Source organism: Octopus sinensis, linkage group LG9 (genome assembly GCF_006345805.1).
Source record: "Octopus sinensis linkage group LG9, ASM634580v1, whole genome shotgun sequence".
NCBI classification, from domain to species: domain Eukaryota; kingdom Metazoa; phylum Mollusca; class Cephalopoda; order Octopoda; family Octopodidae; genus Octopus; species Octopus sinensis.
The window spans coordinates 31948257-31964291 of record NC_043005.1 but is presented as its reverse complement, the minus strand read 5'-3'; the positions used below and the strand labels follow the sequence as shown (position 1 = coordinate 31964291).

Sequence of the window (16035 nt, the reverse complement as noted above, 5' to 3'; positions counted from 1 at the left end):
TGCAATCTTTGTTTCATCTACATTTAGCCCCCTTTTCTTTATCCTATATCTATGTTCTTGTTCCTTATATCTTTCCTCCCTCTTGATTTCACCTTTTTTCTTTCTTTCCAAGATGTTGATATGTTTTTGTAGTTCGTTCATTGATTGTTTTATACTTCTTTTCCACCAAGGTTCCTTTCCTTCATTGCTACACTTACAGTTTGGTTCGAGGCCCACTTTATTTCCTAAATAGATGATGGAGGCTTTAATCAATCTATTTGTTCCTGTTATATCATGTCTTAATTTCTTTCAGTATTTTATTCACCTGAAAATTTAACCCCCTGGGCAAATTTATATCTACTTTCCTGAATCCATTTATTTCTATGTCCAGGTTTTCTTCAATGATACTAGTAACGTCTTTGATCATTCTCCTTTGTCTTCATTATTTATTCCTTCTCTACACTCAGGGCTTCAGACATTATACTACTCCCGGGTACTCTCATTAAGTGCAGCATTGTCAACATTCTCTGTATCTACTTCTACATCACTCCCCATGTTTTCGATCATCACCCTCTTCCTAATCTCATCGAGCTCTAATACTGTTAGCCATCCTTTCTTCCTTATTGCTCATTATTGTTATTATTATTATCATCAACAGAGTAGACTGTTCTAAAAAAATTTGTAACATTGGCTTACAACAAGTAACCTTAGATGCCAAGAACCTTCCTAAGAATCATAGCTGTCCTAATAATACTGTTTTCTAGAGGTGTATTAAACCAGGTTTTATATCTATTTCCCCTATCCATCAGTTCAAATCTTTAGGTATAGTTCCTAATGCACTTATAACTACAGGGATACAATTTACACACCATTTCCATAGCCTTTGAAACTCAATGGCTAGGTCCTGGTACTTTGATGTTTTCTTTCATATTAACTTTCATATCATTTGGGACTGTAAAGTCAATTACCTGGCACTTTCTATTCTCTTTGTCCACTAATACTAAATCAAGCCTTCTAGCTTCTATTACTCTATCAGTCTGAATGTTAAAATCACACATCTTATATTTCTTTCTTCTTAGCACTTTACAAGGTCATGTTCACACCACTTATCAGTATGGTCAAATCCTAGCTTTTTACTAGTAGTTTATTCACTATGGGTTGTCATGTCTTTTCTTGTAATCCTTCTGTGCCAGTACACTACATTCACTAACTACATGTTTAACACTTTCTTCCTTTGATTTACCTGTACGTTTTTTATGACTAATATTGTGCACTTATCTATGCCATATTCCATACCTGTATCTTTGCTGAAGAGTCTTACAGTTTGAAGTAAAGAATCTCTTTTTTATTCTTACTAAAAATCTTCAATCATCTGCCTTTGCCTTTCTTAATACTAAACTGATGGTGATTAAACATATAACAAATATTGAAGCGATTAATGAGTCTCCTTGGAAAATTCTTTCCAGGGAGACTCATTATTTCCTTTTTAACTTTTCCTAAGGCTGTATCACATGAGTAAAGATCTACTTTCCATTTCTTCATGCTATAGCTAATTAGATTTCTTATGTTGTCTACAATACTGAATATAATTGAACGTTCACATACTCATGAGTGTGGAATCATGTCATAGGCTTTCTTATAATCTGTCCATACTATTGTTAAATTTTTCTTTCTAGTTATCACTTAATTTAGAACTGCTTTGTCTATATATAATCGATCATGCATTCCTCTAGCCTTCTTCCTGCAAACTTTTTGTTCTTCCAGAAGTAAATTCTGGCTGTCAATGTGATCATAAATGCTTTCCTATTAACAAATTCCACACTAATGGTAAGCAAGTGATTGGTTTATAACTGCTAGCTATATTGCTCTTGCTTTTGTCTTTCACAAGGTATACTGTTCCCCATCTAGTCATCCAATCTGGTATTACTCTTCCATCCAGGCAATCCTGAAGTTGTTCCTTCAGTCTCTCATATAAGCTACTAAATTTCTTTAACCAGTATCCTTGGAACTAAATCTGGCTCTGGGCTCTTCCAATTCAGAATTCTTCCTAACACTTTACTCATTAATGCATTATTTAGTTTTAGATCTGGCTGCTTCTCACTAACTGCTTATTCTTTCACTATCTTTAAATGCATCCCCATTTTAATTTACTGACTTATCCCAAATATCACTCCAGAACTCTCTAGCTTCTTCTGCATTAGGTTTCCCATTTTCAGTGCTTTCTTCTTACTGGTCTATTCTTTCCTGATATCTGGAAAGCTTACTTGCTTTTGATATAACATGCATTTTCAGCTCTTCCATGACTATCCCAAATCTTTTCTCTTTGGCTAAGCATTTTTTCTCAAGAGAAGATTTAGATCATGTGTTTCTAAACTCGTTCTCTTTCCAGGCTTCTATTCTATTCAAATCTTTTTTTTCTAAACTCCATTTTCACATCTGTTCCTTCCAATTCTTTCCTTGTGCAATACATAGTCTGCTAGTAACTACTACTCTTCCTGCATACATCAATAAGTTAGTGTTACCCATATTTCTAGTATCAATTCTACTGATAACAGAATCTGTTTTTTTGCAACTCCCTTCTATTAAACACTTTTTAATGTTTGTAGTCATTTTCTTTTTTCTTTACTCATTACTCCCTTCAATTCATCTAAAATCTTCTGATCTTCCTCATTTAAGATGCTGGTGTTAGTTTTCCCTTCCTGATTGGTAGTCATCATCATCATCATCATTGTTTAACGTCCACTTTCCATGCTGGCATGGGTTGGATGGTTTGATTGAAGGCTGGCAAGCCAGAAGGCTGTACCAGGCTCCAATCTGATCTGGCAAAGTTTCTACAGCTGGATGCCCTTCCTAATACCAACCACTCCGAGAGTGTAATGGGTGCTGTTTACGTGCCACTGGCATGAGGCCCAGTCAGGCGGTACTGGCATTGACCATGCTTGAATGGTGCTTTTTATGTGCACCGGCATGGGTGTCAATCAGGTGGTACAGTCACCAGCCATTACAGTGACTTCACTTGACTCAACAAGTCTTTGCAAGTGCAGTTTATTGCCCAATGATTCATTTTTTAAATTGTCTTGCAATATCTTGTACCTTTAATTCTGTCATCTACGTATTTCTCCAAATAGTATTAACCTGCGCTCTGTTACATCAAACATACCTTTCTTTAATCAAAATGCTAACATACATTTTCTGTAACCTCTTACTTTGGGTTCACTTTCTGAGTAGTACTGCATCGCTACCCTGTTCTCTTCACTTGTTCATTTCTTCCTCATTACTCTATTATGTGCTGATGCTGTATTGGAATAATGACAGGTCAGTCTGCATCTGTACTGTACCACTACTGAGTGAGAGGTCTTTCCTTAAAGGTCCAGCCTCATTTATGCTGTTATCACTTGAGCTTATGTATTAACTCATGTAATGTTCATGCGTGTGTGTGTGTTTATCGTGAGAGCATCATCATGCATCTGATGCTTTTTTCCCCTCTTATTATCACTATCATCATCATCAACATCATTTGAAATTTACCTGAAACTATCAAATCATTTGAAATTTGATAGTTTCAGGTAAATTTCTACTGCATTACATACTACAATTTGTATTGCTGAGGTGTGTGCAGCATTGTGTGTGTGTGTGTTTTTTGTTGTTATTGGGGAGGTACGAAATCTTCCTGGTATTGTGCTACATTAGTATGTTTTGTTATGGGATTTGGCTTGAGTCTTTTGTTGTATTAGTGTTTGTATTGTGTGTTGTATGTGTAATGCAAGTTGTGTTCTTCTGTTGGGTATCCACCCTGTAGTGTATGTGTGTTTTTTTTTATTTCGTTGATTATTTACAGTATGAGTTTGTCTATTTTGATTTTGGTAACTTTCCCTTCTTATAAGATGATATATCATTGGACGTTTGCAAATATATTTTGTGTAATGCTTTTCCTTATACATATCTTTTGTGTAATGCTTTTCCTTATACATATCTTTATTATTTTTCCTCCATTATCTCATATGATTCTTTTATTATTTCTGTATGTTTTGGATATAGTGTTGCAGTGTAGAATGCAAATAGCTTTTCAATGCGTTATATGCATTCAATTCATGTTTCATGGAAGACAACATAGTTAAATACAGGAGCTTATATATAGCTACTCACCATGCTAGAAATAGCTATCAAATCTACCTCAAATCACATTGCATTATCTTAAAAAAAAGGATACATTAGATAACTTAATTCTGGAAAAAACCCCAATAAAAACAAGGACAAAAGCCATGTAATTTCTTTAATTGTAGATCTGCTTGATTAGGGATGACCTGGGGCTAAGCAGCAATAACAACAACAGTAACAATTACAAGGCAGTCAGTATTTGAATGCAATATATTGTTTATTTATTCAGAGAATTCATTACAACAAAATCAAGTGTTACAAAATTAATGAAATTATCAGTTTTTAATACTTTCAATTTTAAGCAGAAGGCTTGCAATTTTGAGGGGAGGGTGTTAGTCAGTAGCATCAACCCCCAGTACTTCATTAGTACTTTATTTTATAGACTCTGGAGGAATGATAAGTAAAGTCAACCGTGGCAAGTTTTGAATGCAGAACCTAAAAAACCTCAAGTAACACCACAAACCATTTTTCTATTGCTCTAACGATTCTGCTAATCCACTGCTGTAATTACCTCTTTTAGAGTTTCAATATATCAGCTGCACCCCAACATCATGGTCCATTTTCTCACAACTACTAAAAAGTTAGAAATATAATACTATTTCAATTGAAATTTATCAAAGTTTTAGCTTTGTTACCATTCTTAGGTCAGAAATTTAGTTCCAGAGTTTAAATCCAGATCAGTACTAAATATACAGATTCAGGAATAAGTAACTTATTGATAATTTGTAATTAGATTTTTTGAATTGCATGAAAAAAAATGTAAACACTAAGTCTTTTTTTTTTGTCTTTAAAAATGAAATTAATTGTTTGGAAATTGTGTTAAGGTAACTAAATATTTGTGAGTATATGTGTATATCTAGTCATCAGCGCATGTGTGTGTTATGTATATGTGTGTCGATGTAGGTGCTAGGACAATTCGTCCCCGGTTACTTCGTCGCTGGTTAATTTGTCAATTTGTCGTTGATCAATTCGTCACTGGCCAATTTGTCTCAAAAGATTCTTAAATGTTATTTTTGAGGGAAAGTTTAGAACAATCAATTTAGAATTAAAATTGTCGTTGGACAGTTTTAGATATTTTGTTTTCCTTTCTTTAACCCTGCCTCTCTCTCTCAAGTATCTGCGCTGAATAGTTTATGAACAAAGATTTTCAAGTAAATTGAATTAAATTTATTCAATACATCTACCCATCAACATGGCTACCTGCAGGATCATAACTTCAGAGAAAGGAAAAAATTAAAGTGGTTGATCAAGAAAATTATATGTATGCAAAAAATAAGCGGAAGGCAGATGGATTGAAGATAATACTAGAGGTGCAAAAATTGTGTGTGCAAGGTGAGACTTCATACAGATGAAAATTATAAGGAGTTTAAGAAGATTGGGATCTATGCTTTAACTGCTGCAGAGGTAAATGCAAGGATAATAGTTACAAATATTAAAGTAAAGTCTATTTCATCTCACGATGCTCCTTGCTCAATTATTGTTTGTGAAGTTCAGAATTTAAATGACTGTACATTGTTGCTAATACATCCGTTTGCACAGCTTAATATGAATATTAGACGTTGGAGGCAAGTTGATTCTAATTCTCCTGCCACCCCACTTACAAATGTTGGGTTTTCCATTCCAAATGAATACTCCTACCTTGACAATGATGAAATGTTTTTACAGTATGACAGCGGGAGGGAAGATTCAAAACGAATACTAATATTTCCAAGTGTTGAAGCACTTCGACAGTTAAAACAGCGCAAGAACTGGGCGGCAAATGGAACATTTAAGTGTTGCTCTAGTGTATTTTTTCAGTTGTATATACTTCACATCCAAACTGACAATTTCAATGCCTCACGATTGTACGTATTGCTCTCCGACAAAAGTCAAGACACGTATATAGAAGTTTTGCCAAAATAAATGAATTACTGCAGAATGAATGTCCTGATAATGTAATTATGGATTTCGAAAAAGCAGCTCATAACGAATTTCTGGACTCGTTTCCTGGGTTGAATTTGGCATGCTGCTTATTTCATTTAGGACAAAATGTGGGTCAAACTAAAGTGTTTGACCTGAGCAAAAAAAAAAAAAAAGTGCAAATGTGTTTAAGCATGTTGTGCAAGAAGAACTAAAATGTAGATATTACGAAGATGACAGTTTCAGTCTAAAAATGCGGTGTTTTGTTGCCCTTGCCTTCCTGCCGGTTGATGATGTTGTAGATGGATATGAACAATTTGTAGATGATGATATTCCTCAGTCATTAGTATCCTATTTTGAAAATAATCATATAGGACCATCTAGAGGAAGAGGGCAAAGGAGGTGACGCCTTGAACCTCCATTTCCATTACCTATATGGAATGTTTGGGATCGATGCATGACAGGGATTGCTTGTACTAAAAATAGTTTAGAAGCTTATCACAGCGCACTGAAAAGCACAGTGAATATTAGTTATTGAAATATTTGGAAACTTATTGATGTAATTAAATGTGAGGAAAGGTTTGCCAGTACCAGGCGATCTTTTGAACCAAGCCAAAAGAAAAAAAAATACAGAGATATGAACCTGCGCATAAAAAATGTCATGGAAAAATATGATCCAAGCCAAAAAATTATTTTTCTAAAAGTAATTGCATACAATCTTAAATTTTAAGAAAAAATAAATATGTAATACAGCAAACCTTTTTAATTCGGATATTCATTCTTCCATTTTGCCTATGATCTCGATGAATTGACTGGGGACATTAAGCAATGACAAATTGCCGTTGATGAATTGACTGGGCACGGTCCACGTATATATGTGTTCGTCTATGTATGTGTATATCTACATGTGCTTGTGTGTATGTGTGCCTGTGTATATATGTATGTGTGTGTGTATTGCCAATGCTGTTTCAATACAATCCAACCATGACTCACACCATTAAAGTCTAGCACTGTACCATGGTGCTGCACCAGCTTCTCTGATCATAGCCACAACATCTTTTGCACAACCAACGAAAGTTGTCAGACCACAGCCACCATGACCATAGTTGTTAATGACCTAAACAGAGAGAAAACAACAACATATATATATATATATAATGCTTTCTACTATAGCAGGTATTCCCATCCCTTAGTGGTGGTGGGGGCAAGCCTTGACTGGGGTTGCGTAGCCTTGCTAGAAGTGGCTTGGGATAATATTAATTAATTAAAATGTAAATAAAGCTGCTGATAATAGGGGTCGTGTGAGTTTCAAGCTTTTTTTTGTTTATTTACTTCAAGCACCCCCTTGTCCTCTGTCTGTTTGTTCCCACATGACTACAGACCATTTTTTCCTCTCCCCTGTCTTTTCTGGACATGACGCATACTTAATTGGACGTCCTTTTTTTCTTGCCTTCCGACATTTTTCTCTTCTACTATTTTCTTCTCTTGTATTTATTGTATACACTTTCAAAATTTCTCCCAGACATTACCCATTACAATGCGTCTTGGCCTAACGGCCCTTAATGTTTGTTTTCATCAATTGTTTACTCTGTACGTCCACACTATTGTTTGTTTGTTCGAAGCTCTAACTCTCTGCAAATTTTATATTCAAAAAATTTCTGGATGTTGCTATTTTATGAAGTTTTCCTATATTGTTGTTGAAAGCTCAAAATAGGGAGTAATTAACAGTCGACTACTGAGGAGGGATTAGACTTCTCTTGGTATTTTGTCCCATACTTATTTCTCATTATGTGTTTATGTATTTTTCACTTGTTGGTGATGTCCTGTTCTTATTGTATATTTTTTGGTAATTCGTCCAGTACTTGTTGCTCATGTGCCTACGTAATTTTCACTCGTTGGTGATATCCTTCACTTGATGTATTTTATATCTCTTTATTTATAATCGAATCCCATGCAGCTTTGTCCACAGTAAGATTTTACTTTTATATACAGGGGTTGGACAAAATAATGGAAACACCTAGCAGTATAGCATCATAATTTTGAAATATCTATAAAACCGTCAAAAGCTTGTTTATTTTTATGTTTTCGATTTATTATTAGTGTTGCTTAATATACTTTGCTAAAATTGCTGTTTCTTTTCAGATATCATAAAAAAAAAGTAAGTAAAATTCATTAAAATGACAGATCTATTGGACTTTCAAAGAGGTCAAATTGTCGGTGCTCATATGGCAGGTGCTAACGTAACAAAAACAGCTGAAATGTTTGGTGTATCAAGAAGTACTGTCTTGAAAGTAATGAGAGCTTTTGAGAAAGAGGAAAAAACCTCCTTGTCGAAACAAAACTCTGGACGAAAACCAAAACTTTTAGATAGGGACTGTCGGACTCTTATGCAAATTGTTAGAAAGGATCACAACAGCACAGCTCCCAAAATTACTGCAGATTTTAATGACCACCTCGAGAACCCAGTTGCCACAAAAACTGTTTGCTGGGAGCTGCACAAAGCGGGAGGGCTGCAATCAGAAAACCACTACTTTCAAAAACAAATGTTGCAAAGCATTTAGAGTGGAGTAAAAACTTACAGAATTGGTCCCTAGTGCTGTGGAAGAATGTTATTTTCTCGGACGAGTCATCCTTTACCTTATTTCTGACCACTGGCCAAGTATATGTCTGGAGACAGCCAAAAGAAGCATTTGGCCCAGACAGCCTTCTTCCAACTGTTAAGGCAGCTTTTGTGAAAGCATACCTTTAAGAGAAGGTCACTCTGATATAAAACCAGATGAACAGGGAATGACATTGAACATTTTGGGGATCTTTTGCTGGCACTCGAGATCATTGTACTCCTACATTATTGAGCCTGTGATCCCTATTGGCACTGGATATCTTGCTTTGGCTTGTGTCTGCAAAATGTCAATAGAGGGGAGAGGGTCTATGTGGTGTTGTGCAAGCCTTATTGGACCTAAAATTTTGCACAAGCATTGTTTTGTCAGTAGTGGTCACACTCATCTACAAGTTGACAACGATCATCATGTGTGTAAATCGTTATTTAGTTTTATTTCAAGATTTCATGCCAATAAAGAGCCGGTTTCTAACCTAGATCCACAGCTTCTTCATTGGAATTTCAACTACATCAACAGGGTATGTATGTATGTATATATGTATGTATGTATGTATGTATGTATGTATGTATGTATGTATGTATGTATGCATGCATGTATGTATGCATGTTTGTATGTATGTATCCATGTATGGATTCACCATGTTGGACCAGTGAACTCAATATATTTTCTTTTCATTCTCTCTCTATTTCCTCTTATTCCTTTCTGTTGAAGAGTATAGACTTGAAACATAAAAGACTATTCCATTTTTCCCAAGTGTCAAACTAATACACTTGCTTTTAGTTCCTACATCTGTCTTCATCTTTGTTTTTCTATAAATTTGAACTATGTATGTATGTATGTATGTATGTATGTATGTATGTATGTATGTATGCATGTATGTATGTATGTATGTATGCATGCATGCATGCATGCATGCATGTATGTATGTATGTATGTATGTATATGTGTAGATTTGTAAGTTTTGTTTTATGTATGTATTCTCATGAACATAGACATGCTCATATATACTTAAATGATAAACCTCTGGAAAGTTTTACAGATTTTTATAGTTCCAGTGAAGGTTTGGATCTGTAGTCTTCGAACCAGCTTTCTCCTTTTTGGTTTTAAGAAGCCTAATTTCTCAATACTGGTATTTAGGCAGTGTGTTATATATTCCAGTACCCCAGTAATTACAGGTATAAATAGAGAGCGAAAGAAAGCTTCTTCTAAGCACATAACTCTAAAGTTGTTTTTTAAAAAGAAATCTACAAGTCTGTCAACGAGTGCTAGTGAATTGGTGATCATGTCTACAAGTGATGGTGTGCGTGAGTCTAGTGCGCATAAAAGTGATTCAGAAAACAATTATAATAACAATATTCTTCATTACAAATGAAATTGACATTCTTTTTATGCTACATAAAATATTCTTTATATCCTACTGTTGTTTTATTGCCATTTATTTATGAGTATTATAAATTTTATAGGTAAAATATTTTTCTGGGAATGAATTATGGTTTATAACATTGCTGTTATGAGAAATTATTGCTCTGCTTTATGAGTTTTCAATTTAAGAGCAATATACAATGAATTAACTTGTATATCAAGGCATTACTGTATTAAGTCTAATAGAGATACAATTAAACCAATCAGTGATGACCTTGGTATTTTATGAAAGATCTGAAAGTGATTTATTGATTTGCTGTATATCAACTTAATGGAGAAGTTCTTAATATAGTCTTCCTTGTGGTTCTCTTCTAGATGAAGTTGGTTAAGAAATAGTGATTCAGTCAAGGAATAGGAGTAGGAGTAGAAGGAAGAGACAGTAGTAAAGATAAGAGAACTCACCTGTATAGACCGACCATTAAATGTGATAGTTTGCTGGTCCAGACGGGTTTGTTCCCTAAATGGTCTCAGTCCAACTTTTGTGTCTAAAATTTCTGCATCCTGAGAGACAAAGAAAAAAAAATGATTTATGACAATATAATCTTTGCTGTCAAACTGGAACACCGCCTTTAGTCAAACAAATCGACCCCAGGACTTATTCTTTGTAAGCCTAGCACTTATTCTATTGGTCACTTTTGCCGAACTGCTAAGTTATGGGGACATATGATTAATAATGAGTAATGGAATTAGGTGTGGACAAGATAGATTGCTAACCATTCTGAAGCTCTACACCCATGACTTTATGATATTCTATCATAGTTCCTGTGGAATCCACTTTGTTGCCTAGAATTATGTTGAGTCTGGGATAACTGGCTCTCTTCTATCTACCAAACTCAGAGGATAGGGAACAATCATTGTTTTTTTCCTCTTCCTCCTCCTGCACTTCATTACCCATGTATGAACTATATGTCCATATCCTCTGTCATGTAACAGAAACTATCTCATGGGTGTGTGGAAAGTAACTTGCTTACCAACCACATGGTTCCAGGTTCAGTCCCACTGTGTGGCACTAAATTAGTTATATACATATATCATATATTATGAAATTCGGTCTAATATTACTATACTGAATTTTACCTGTAAGGTTGGAATACTAATTTATTCCCTAATATTATATATATATATATATTAATAAATGAAATAAAACATATGCATATATATAAACATATATGTACGTACTTACCTCTACATGTACATATACACGCATATATGAGTACAGGACACCAAAGGGACGTCGAACACAAAGAGAAATGAAAACATAGACACAAACCAAAGGAACTGGACATTTTTTTAAAAACAACAAAAAAATGGAGTACAGGACAATTAACACAAAGAAAAAACCCCTTCTTCAGTCGCTATGGTTTCATCTACTCTACGTTTCGAAGGATAAAAGCGAGACGTATCTTCGACAAGAAACTTTCCTTCCTGCGAAAAGCAAATCAATTAAAATTCTGAGATCTTTTCGCAGAGGGGTAAAAAATGGTAAAAAAATGGTAAAAAAACAGGACAGTAACGACAGTACAAAAATATAAACAGTAAAAGACAGGACAGGGAAAAACAAGATAAGAAGGGCTGTTGACGCCGAACAAAAAAAAGTATTGCAAACGCAGAATTTTTTGTGAACGACAGGGGGCAGGAAGAATGTCGTCCGTTACCTTGAAAGGCCAGGCCAGAAAGACAGTCAGAGCGGAAGTATCGTCGCGGGTGGACGACGAGAAGGGAGGAGGAGGAGCAAGAGGAAGGGAGAGAAGAAGGGGAATGGCTGCGAGGAAACCATGAAGAATGGTGAGGGGGAGAGAGAGAATGAAGAATGAGAGAGAGAGAGGAAGAGACAAGTTAAGTAGAGGAAAAAGAAAATCAAAGAATAGGGATGGGACAGAAAGGTGAAGAGTGCACGTCAGAGTTAATATCAAGACCAAAACTTGATATACAGAACAATCTTACTTAAGGGGGTGCATGCGTTTAGTCATATAATATATTAATAAATGAAATAAAACATATGCATATATATAAACATATATGTACGTACCTACCTCTACATGTACATATACACGCATATATGAGTACAGGACACCAAAGGGACGTCGAACACAAAGAGAAACGAAAACATAGACACAAACCAAAGGAACTGGGCATTTTTTTAAAAACAACAAAAAAATGGAGTACAGGACAATTAACACAAAGAAAAAACCCCTTCTTCAGTATATATGTATATATATATATATATATCAAAATAAGCAACAAGGACATCCAGAGGTAATGTAGTATGATTGTTTCATGCAACTCCATTTAATTGAACGATGCAATCATTACATCAATTTAAAATGCAGAGCAATCCTCAGCTGCACAAAGACATAGAATTTAATTGAATTAGAACTGATGGACACATTAGTATAATAATACCTAAAATCTCCAAGAAGTTAAGGAGATAGACAAAGAACTTGCCCGTTTCCCCTCCAGCATAGAAGTTACTAAGTTATCAAGAAGATACACATTGTTACAGACTCTGCCTGTCAGTGATTTTTTTGTTTTTATGGGGTCAGTTTTAATTTATAGACTAGTTTATCAAATCCTTATATATCTAAGGCTGAGAGAACAAAGAGCAGTATCTGTTAGGGGTAGGGCTGAGGGAGCAGACAGAAATCATAGTTGGTATAGTCATAAAAATCAAGATTTATTAGAAGCAATATCATGAGGCTTAGTAAAAGAAAATTTAAAACAAGATGTTAGCTGACAATTAAGCAGGTTGCCCACTAGCAGACCATTGATAATGAAACAGGGGAAGTCTTATCTTGTAGTATTATAGTTAAATATTTTAAACAATGTTGCTATATTGTATACAGTTAAAGCTTAGGATTATTCGGAGGATTATTAAGAAGAATATTATAACAAAAGGATAGAAATTCATGAATACTTTTGAGTATATACCAAAACTTTTACCATAATAGAAGGAGGAAAAGAAATTATCCCGAAATAGTTTAATATTTATACATATTGTACACTTCAATACTAACTCATCAGATGGTGTCTGTGAATATTGATTAATTGGTATATACTGGAATTAATAAAGGAGTATTGAGGTAAAAGAACATGCTAATTATATATTAATTAAATTATAATCTAAGCAGTTTTTTTATAAGTAGTGAATATACCAGTATAGTTTTATATAAGCTAAGTATGAATTTATAGAGATACAAAAATTAGATTAATTTTATAAATAAATAAAGGCTAATTATAAAATAATAAAGAAATGAAATAAAAATAATCAAGAACCAAGTAGGGCAGATCACCATAGAAAAGGAATAAAATAGCTTAACTACTGGTAAAGTATATGTAGCTTATTAAGACCAATAGAGAAGAATTATAGAAAAAGTATAATAATTCAAAATATATTAGACTAAAAATTATATATTTACTTATTTAGCTAATATCAATAAAAGACTGATGTCTGGTATCAGCTAAAGGAATATTTAAGTTATGGAACATTCATATTTTACTCTAATCTTTTTTTAAAAACTAAGGGTTATATTTTAAGTTTAAGAAGTTATTATTGTTACTCCCTACACGATATTTATAGTTTCTTAGTGGTACTTGTTTAGAAGGGTTAATTTATATAAAGACCCTTATAAATACTAAGATCAGGAGGGTAGAGCCATTTAAGAAAGAGATAAATCAAGTAATTTCTAAAGATCATTTCAAATAATATTGTCTTAAACACCCATAAAATTATTAACCATCTGACAAACAATAACTCTGAGCACCTTTTCAAACTCCATCTGTCTAACACCCGTGGACATGTTTACAAAGTCAGAAAACAGCACAGCTCCTATGACTTTTGGAAACATTTTTTCACGCTAAGAGTTACTGAAGCCTGGAACAAACTGCTGGCGTCAGTTGTTAGTTGTCGGAGCACTGCATCCTTCAAAACTTCCATGCTTCCTGAGATTTGCCAACACTACATCTGATTTTCTCCCCTCCATACACACGCAAGCATACACTGTTCGCTTTCCAGACATTTCTACATTACTGCATATACTTTATATGCACTTTTGACAAGTTGTGGTGCACCTGAGCACCGTATACAATAATTTCATTATTATTATTATTATTATTATTTTTATTATAAAGTTAAAATTTAAGGTAATCAAGAAGATTATTAAGAATGAAATTTTAACAAAGGGATAAAACTTCTTTGAATATTTTGAGTATATACCAAATTTTTACCACAATAGAGGGAGGTAAAGAAAATTGCAAAGAAATAGTTTAATATTTATTTACTTATTACTTATCTAAATATTAACTTATTATATGGTTTCTATGGAAATTGATCAAATGGATTTAACCGGTATTTAATAAGGGAGCAACTGAAGTTAAAGAACATGTTAACTATATACTGATTTAATTAAATTGAATTATATATATATATGTATGTATTTGTGTGTTTGTGTTTCCCCACCCCATCGCTTGACAACCGATGATGGTGTGTTCATGTCCCCATAACTTAGCAGTTCGGCAAAAGTGACCAATAGAATAAGTGCTAGGCTTACAAAGAATAAGTCTTGGGGTCGATTTGTTCGACTAAAGGCGGTGTTCCAGTATGCCCACAGTGAAATGACTGAAACAAGTAAAAGAATAAAAGAAAACTGTTCTGACCACAAATAAACACCATTATCAGAGATTTGATGAAAATCAGCGTCCAAGAACCACATGGCCTCTAAATATCTGGTCCACAAGGATGTAGCTATTGCAGACAACATCAAGTTCAATATTCTAATAGAGGACTTAGTGAGAGAGATGAAAAATATGTCCTGCATGTGTAGCCCTGTGGAATTAGAAAGACACATACAATACTTCATTCACTGCATGCGATTCTCTGGCTTCAGGCAAAAGGGACAGAATCAGAGCGTACAAAAGAGCTAAGGCTAAGAACAAGGCCATCATAGAGAACGATGCAAATGGGATCTACCTGTTATATTGGTGTAAATCCTGGAATAGCTTAGAAGGGACCAAGAAAAAGATAAATAAGGCCAGCTTGTGGTATAACAACCAAAAATAACAGTGTGTCATGCTCACTGATGCTACCCCTGGTAGCAGCCTAGCATACCTTTTTAGGAAAACCTTAGATAAGATGAATCTATGGATTAAAGTAGTAGAAAGGCCAAGAACCCCAATAAAATCCCTTATCTGTAGAACATATCCATCTGAAAGGCCCCCATATGCAGATAACAAATGTATAGTATGTAGGATGAACCCACAGGTAAACTGTAAGATTAGGATTGTAGTCTATAGTATACAGTGTAATGAGGGATGGTGCAGAAACAGGACAGCAACATACATCAGAGAGACAGCACATAGTATAGGTCAACGGATAGGTGAACACTAGTGGGAGCTCATGGAAGAGAAAAGCTTGTTAGTGCTCTACCAACATGCTCAATTAGAACATAGACACTCAGTTAATAACATAGATATTAAGATATTATCGACACATAGACCAGACACAATACTTAGACCGATTACAGAGACTACACACATAGTAATAGATAGACCAAGCTTCAACAGAAACATGAATGGAATAACAACACCCCCTTCACTCTACCACACTATGCAACATGACGACTAAAGACAAAAGGAGAGAAGAAAAGAAACAGATATAAACAGTATAATACATAAAGCCATACACACACACACACAAGACACATACACATACTTAAAATGGAATGTGAAAAAAAAACCAAGTAAATAAATGAATAAAAAAGCAAAAAACAGAGACAACTAAATAAAAGATACGGGTACAAATTGTGAAGTAAGCAAGCTCATATACATGCATACAAAGCACACATACTAAATACATAGACATGCACACATATGCATGCACGCACACACACACACACACACATACACACACAGATACAGATGCAAAAGCATGTACAGATAAGGGTACACACCACAGAAAGACAGA

The 16035-nt window shown here is 34.4% G+C and overlaps 1 protein-coding gene across 3 annotated transcripts in view; it reads right to left on the bottom strand.

The window, feature by feature from the left end:
• Positions 1-4332: 4332 nt before the first annotated feature.
• Positions 4333-16035, bottom strand: part of LOC115215645 (D-amino-acid oxidase-like) — a 58016-nt gene continuing 46313 nt past the window's right edge. For 2 of the 3 annotated variants that reach the window (XM_036505871.1, XM_029784895.2), the window contains exons 10-11: positions 10479-10577; positions 4333-7153 (exon numbers count right to left, since the gene is read on the bottom strand). In XM_036505871.1, coding sequence (XP_036361764.1) covers positions 7034-7153; positions 10479-10577 — 219 coding nt within the window. In that variant the 3' untranslated portion in view covers positions 4333-7033. The remainder of the gene's footprint in view (positions 7154-10478; positions 10578-16035) is intronic. The other variant, XM_036505873.1, reaches the window with a different exon arrangement.